The 6,405-nt window shown below is 38.1% G+C and overlaps 1 protein-coding gene across 1 annotated transcript; it reads left to right on the top strand.

Moving 5' to 3' along the window:
- Positions 1–656: 656 nt before the first annotated feature.
- Positions 657–3,519, top strand: LOC129291349 (subtilisin-like protease SBT1.4). The gene has a single exon (XM_054928643.1). The coding sequence runs from the start codon at positions 803–805 to the stop codon at positions 3,140–3,142; it is 2,340 nt and encodes a 779-aa protein (XP_054784618.1). The 5' UTR covers positions 657–802; the 3' UTR covers positions 3,143–3,519.
- Positions 3,520–6,405: the final 2,886 nt, after the last annotated feature.

Raw genomic sequence — 6,405 nt, forward strand, 5'->3', positions numbered from 1 at the left:
CCTAAAAATAATGTAATATAGCATATGAGAGAAAATATTTTAGAAAGACAAGATACATGAAATTATGATAAATTTTTAAAATAATTAAATAATAAAAATTTATATAAAAAATAAAAAAGATATGATAAAATTTAAAAATAATTAATTACTAATATTTTGATTATTGTAACCAAATATAAAATAATGTTTGCTTTTTATAAAATTTGTATAAAATAATTTTTTTTAATTTTAAACCAACAGATCTTTAAAGGACAATGGAAATTATTTATAAATAAAGTCACCAGCAATGTTAATGAAGTAATAAAAAAGTTCATTGATAAAAAATGGTTGGTATCAAATTTATTTGTGACATAAAAATAATTTTATTAACAATAAAATTAAAAAATATTTTATCTGAAAAAAATAAATAGATTATATGAACAAAAAGCTAACCTAAACCAGTTTTTATAATATCACTACAATATTTTTTTTGTATGAATATGTTATCTTTATGGTATAAAATGTAAATTCATATAAATAATACTTTTTTAATATTATTTCATAATTATTATTTATATTATTTCATTGTCAGAGTCTTTTTCTGTAATTCTCAAATTATAGAATCTTGTCATTTTATAAGCACGAATTTCTGGGGCAAGAATTGAAGATTTTGCCTGCATCTTCCCCGATTTATAGTGCAGGTACGTGACGATGAATGGCCAGCGGCCATACCTCCATAAAATCCGAAGAACCCATATATCAATGAGTACGTTGCTTCACCGAACACTCACTAAGTAACTACTGGGACACAAGCCCGACTCTCATGGCTGTTTCTCTTCGGTTTCTTTCTTTCTTCTTCTTCTTCTTCTTCCTTTCTCTTGTTTTTATCTCTGTTTCTTCACACTCATCGTCAGAGTTTCCACAAACCTTCATCATCCACGTTTCCAAATCATCAAAACCCAAACTTTACTCCTCCCATCGCGATTGGTACTCTTCCATCATCAAATCCCTCCATCCTTCCTCTCATCCCGCCAAGATCCTCTATACCTACGACGCCGCCGTTCACGGTTTTGCCGTCCGCCTTACCGCCTCTCAAGCGACTGAGCTCAGGAATGTCCCTGGCGTCCTCTCTGTTCTCCCGGATCAAATCCGCCATGTCCACACCACACATACCCCTGATTTCCTCGGTTTGAGCGATCGCTTTGGCTTGTGGCCAAACGCCGATTACGCCGATGATGTCGTGATCGGAGTTCTAGACACTGGGATTTGGCCGGAATTACGTAGTTTCTCAGATTTTGGACTCTCCCCTGTTCCGAGTACCTGGAAAGGGGTTTGTGAAACTGGCCGTGATTTCCCTGCTACGGGCTGTAATAGGAAGATTGTTGGTGCTAGAGTTTTCTATAAAGGATATGAAGCTTATTTGGAGAGACCTATCGACGAGTCCGTGGAATCCAAATCTCCGAGAGATACAGAAGGCCATGGGACTCATACTGCTTCAACAGCTGCTGGATCTGTGGTTGCTAATGCAAGTTTGTTTCACTACGCTCAAGGGGATGCTAGAGGAATGGCCACAAAAGCTCGGATTGCTGCGTATAAGATCTGTTGGAAACTGGGTTGTTTTGATTCTGATATCCTTGCTGCCATGGACCAAGCAATTGCTGACGGGGTCCATATTATCTCTCTTTCTGTGGGAGCCAATGGATATGCACCAGCATACGATCACGATTCTATAGCGATTGGAGCATTTGGTGCTGCTCAGCATGGTGTTCTTGTATCTTGTTCAGCTGGCAATTCTGGCCCTGGTCCATACACTTCTGTGAACATAGCTCCATGGATTTTGACAGTCGGTGCTTCTACTATTGACAGAGAGTTTCCGGCTGATGTGGTTCTAGGCAATGGTAAGATTCTTGGAGGGGTGTCTCTGTACTATGGTGATGAATTACCAGACTCCAAACTTCCATTGGTGTATGCTGCTGATTGTGGAAGTAGATATTGCTACATGGGTTCTCTTGATTACTCTAAAGTCCGAGGAAAAATTGTTGTTTGTGATAGGGGAGGTAATGCCAGGGTCGAGAAAGGAAGTGCAGTGAAGCTTGCAGGTGGGTTAGGAATGATTTTAGCTAACCTTGAAGACAGTGGAGAAGAGCTTCTTGCAGATGCACACCTTATAGCAGCAACTATGGTGGGTCAAATTGCTGGAGATCAAATCAAGGAGTACATCAGATGGAGTGATTATCCAACAGCAACAATAGTGTTCAGGGGGACTGTAATTGGGAATTCACCAGCTGCTCCTAAAGTTGCAGCCTTTTCTAGCCGTGGTCCAAGCTTTCTCACGCCTGAGATTCTTAAGCCAGATGTTATAGCTCCCGGTGTTAACATTTTGGCTGGGTGGACAGGAAGTGTGGGTCCTACAGATTTGGACATCGACCCAAGAAGAGTTGAGTTTAACATCATATCAGGTACCTCAATGGCTTGCCCTCATGCTAGTGGTATTGCAGCTTTGCTTAGGAACGCTTATCCTAAATGGTCACCTGCTGCTATAAAATCTGCTCTAATGACAACCGCTTATAATGTGGATAACTCTGGGAAGAACATTCAGGATCTTGGAAGTGGGAAAGAATCAACCCCATTCATTCATGGGGCTGGACATGTTGATCCCAATAGGGCTCTCAATCCTGGTTTGGTTTATGATTTGGATACAAATGACCATTTGGCTTTCCTATGCTCAATTGGGTATGATCGTCGTAGAATTTCGGTTTTCATTAGAAAGCCTGCTAGTTTAGACATTTGTGGAGGAAAACTATCTAGGACAGGAAGCTTGACTAGTCCTGGTGATTTGAACTACCCCTCTTTCTCGGTGGAGTTTAGTTTTGATAAGGACTTGGTGATCTATAAAAGAGTTGTTACCAACGTTGGTAGCTCCGAAGATGCTGTTTACAAAGTGAAAGTGAATGCTCCACCTGGTGTTGAAATCAGCGTCTCCCCCAGTGAGCTTGTATTCAGTGCTGAAAACAAGACACAGAGCTATGTGGTTACTTTTGGTAAAGTATCTGGTTATGCCAAGTCTGCTAGTTATGGTTCAATTGAGTGGAGTGATGGAAGCCACAATGTTAGAAGCCCCATTGCTGTGAGATGGACCAGTGGGTTGTCTTCATCCATATGAGTTGCTTTAGGGGGAGGTAAGGGGGAGCTGCATTTGGATGCGTCAAAGTACAAGTTTTCATGGACTTTGTAAAGTCTTTGAAATCTCTTCATTATCCTATTGTACAAAGTGCAATATCTTTATTGGGTGTTCTGTTCGATGCAAATCTCATCCACATCTGTGAAATAGACGTAGTACAAGGGTTTGCTAATAATGTATGGGATTGAAATAGTCATTGGCACTTGAAATGAGATTTGTACTAATTCTGGATTTAGATTGCTGTTAGATTTGCAGTTACCTCGACAAGAAAAAGCTTTATCCCAATAGTTGAGATCGATTACAGTTATCTATGACATTATTATCTTAAATGATCTAACAGCAATCAATTGTAGGTCTTATCGTACGGAGTTTGATTTCTGTTATTGTCACTTTGTTTATGTGCGTGTGCATCTGCAAAATGACCCGAAAAAATGAGGCGATAATTAGTTGAGGAAACTTTTATGGTACTATAGAAAACTGTAAGTTCACAAATGATTTGATATTTTTATTGGTGATACTGATTTATATATTCATGGAAGATTTTAACGTGCATCAAATAACCCAAATAAACACAAGGTGTGCTTGATTTCAAGAGGTTTTATTGATGTAAGAAGTTACAAGTTCAAGCAATAATATTTGATTGAAATTGAATGAATATCCTACTCCTACTCCTTTATGGACAGGAAAGTATATAACTCCAATACTCCATAAAAGATCAATGTTTCAGATGTTTGGTAATAAATGATTTATATTTTAATAATTTGTCTGTGGTCATTTATAGACAGCATGAAAAGACCTAGTAAAAGAATAAGATTATTGTTTGCCATCTTGTTTCACAAAATTGAAAATTCTCATCCATAGCTGTACTTTTGCACTTGTGATTTGGAGAGGTAGTTGTGAATTTCAGTGGATATTAAACCAGAACAAGGACCTATTCGGATCAGTATAAATTTTTTGTGGCATTACTTTAATGCTGCCGAGATAATTTACTAAACCTGAACTGAAAGAATGGAATTTGAGAGAAAAAGAAAACATTGAACAGGGCAACACAATATTAACTTGGAAGTTGTGTGTGTCACCATTTCCTGAAACGAACATTATTATTATTATTATTATTATTATTATTATTATTTTCACTTTCCTCTTTCTGCAAAACTATATATGTGCAGGAATGGAAAGTGTCCCGGTTTCACTTGTCCCTCCAATAAATAGATCTGTACCATAGAACATGAAAATTGAAAAAAGCAAAACGTGAGTTTGAAGGAAACTACGTACGAAACAGGAATCAAGAAAACGTGACACACATAAGTGGCTGTGCACAGAGAAAGCTTGTGTACCGTGTCTATTGAGCCATAGTTGGATCATGACCGTAAATTGTTTGCTTCAACCTCAAATCAATGGCAATATAAAAAATTATCCCATACACACTTGAAGTCATCGTATTGCACATTACGAATTGGAAGAAATGAGGCAAATGAAGATGAAAATAGCAGCATGGTTCAATTATTTGAACCAGAAGAGTATTACACGATTGCATTTCCTCTCCTTTCTGAAGTTGTGAAAGTTGAACATTATTGAAGGGGCAAATAGGGACGAGGTAGAGACAAGAGACAACTTGTATATCAGCATTATCGAAACTTTCAAGGGTTTGATGATTCAGAGACATCTCAAAATCCACAGCATGTCGGCTATGAGTTTGTGAAGCCATTGATTGCAGGGGCCATCAAAATCTGTCCCACACATTACACAATATATATCTATATGCAACTAGCCAGGAATTTTGTAAAACTTCTCATTCGCTCAGCGAGTCCTATAGAAGTGTTTCTCTTATTATTTTACGTGAATTAATTTTAGAAGATCCTATTCAGTGCAACTACATAAAGGAAGACTTGCAACGAAGCAGAAGCATTTGACTTTCAGGTAATTAGGCGTGGTCAACAGACACATACAGATATATCAACCAAAATATGGTTAGCATATATTGATAGAAGAACCAAAGAAACACAAAGTGATTCTAGTACCAGCCGTGTCAAAGACTGTTCTAATTGTTGGGAAGCTAGGAAGGGCTCTTGATCCTATTCGAGAAAGCAATGTTAGATTTCATTGTATAAGAAAACATATAAGGAAACAGACATCTTCATTTATACTCTTACAACAGAACAAATAGCTATAGTTCAACAACCCATCAGATTTCTAAATTTGATAAAATATCTCCATGAGCTTAAGACCACTCCCTACAACACGTGTGATTAAAGTACTAAAACAATTGCTATCCATTTTTTTTCCCAGCTAGCGTGAAGTTACAACCATTAAGTAATTCAATGATCTGGTCTCTTTGCAAATCATATTTTTCATTGATTCACAGATGATTTGCTCTAATCTAAAGTCATAATTAAGCATCTTCACTCAAAATCATTTCATAGAGAGAAGGGTTTTAGCAAAGGTATTAGATTCTCCGTATATCTTCTTGCTGAATCAGTCTCAAAAACTATTTTTTCTTTGGAAAAAAAAAGTGTTTATTATAAAGAAAGAGCCATGTTTACTTATGATAAATAACTGCATATAGAGAAATTCAGGGGGGTTACCTGAAAATATGGTAACTCTGAATAATGAAAGGTGTTTTGCTATAACAAAACTAAAAGTAGAATGAAGAAACATACAAAAGAAAGATACGTAGGAAGTTGATGAAGTTCACATGTTTGGAACCTCAAGCTGAAAAAGATAACAGAAGAGAAAGGAGAGAGTTTGTTGATAAAAAACAGCAGGAATCCTGGGGAGTCCCATGTGACAAGTTCTACAGAGGCGCATGTTTGATATTTCAGGGTAACCCTGAAACTATGGATCCCTCAAAATGACCCATCAACCACGTGGTCTGTACCCTCATTTACTCGTGTCTTTCCAAAACCCCCCCATACTGTTCATGTTTCGTAGGCTACCCCTCTTCCCCAAATATTCTTCCTATTTATGCACTCCACCAAATAATCTCAGTCTCACACTACGTCTCATCCATTCATTACTACTCTCTCATCATGCCTCCTGGTGATCCTGAATGTGGTGGTGGGGATCAGCAGCAGCAGAGCCGTCGGAGCACCGTCTGGCGTTGGCAGCCACAGCGTGGGTTCCTACTGAGGCGTCGGAGATTGCAGACGCAGAGGCTGGGGGGGAAGAAGCCACGGCGGAGGATGGCGGCGCTGGTGAATGTGTTTAGGAAGATGAAGATGAAGCTGAAGCTGAAGAACGCTTGC

Source organism: Prosopis cineraria, unplaced genomic scaffold (genome assembly GCF_029017545.1).
Source record: "Prosopis cineraria cultivar Desert tree isolate PC_DT_omini unplaced genomic scaffold, ASM2901754v1 PC13, whole genome shotgun sequence".
NCBI lineage: Eukaryota > Viridiplantae > Streptophyta > Magnoliopsida > Fabales > Fabaceae > Prosopis > Prosopis cineraria.

Bases quoted from the DNA above. Each gene is read 5' to 3' on its own strand.
- LOC129291349 (XM_054928643.1), top strand. From the start codon at position 803: ATGGCTGTTTCTCTTCGGTTTCTTTCTTTCTTCTTCTTCTTCTTCTTC.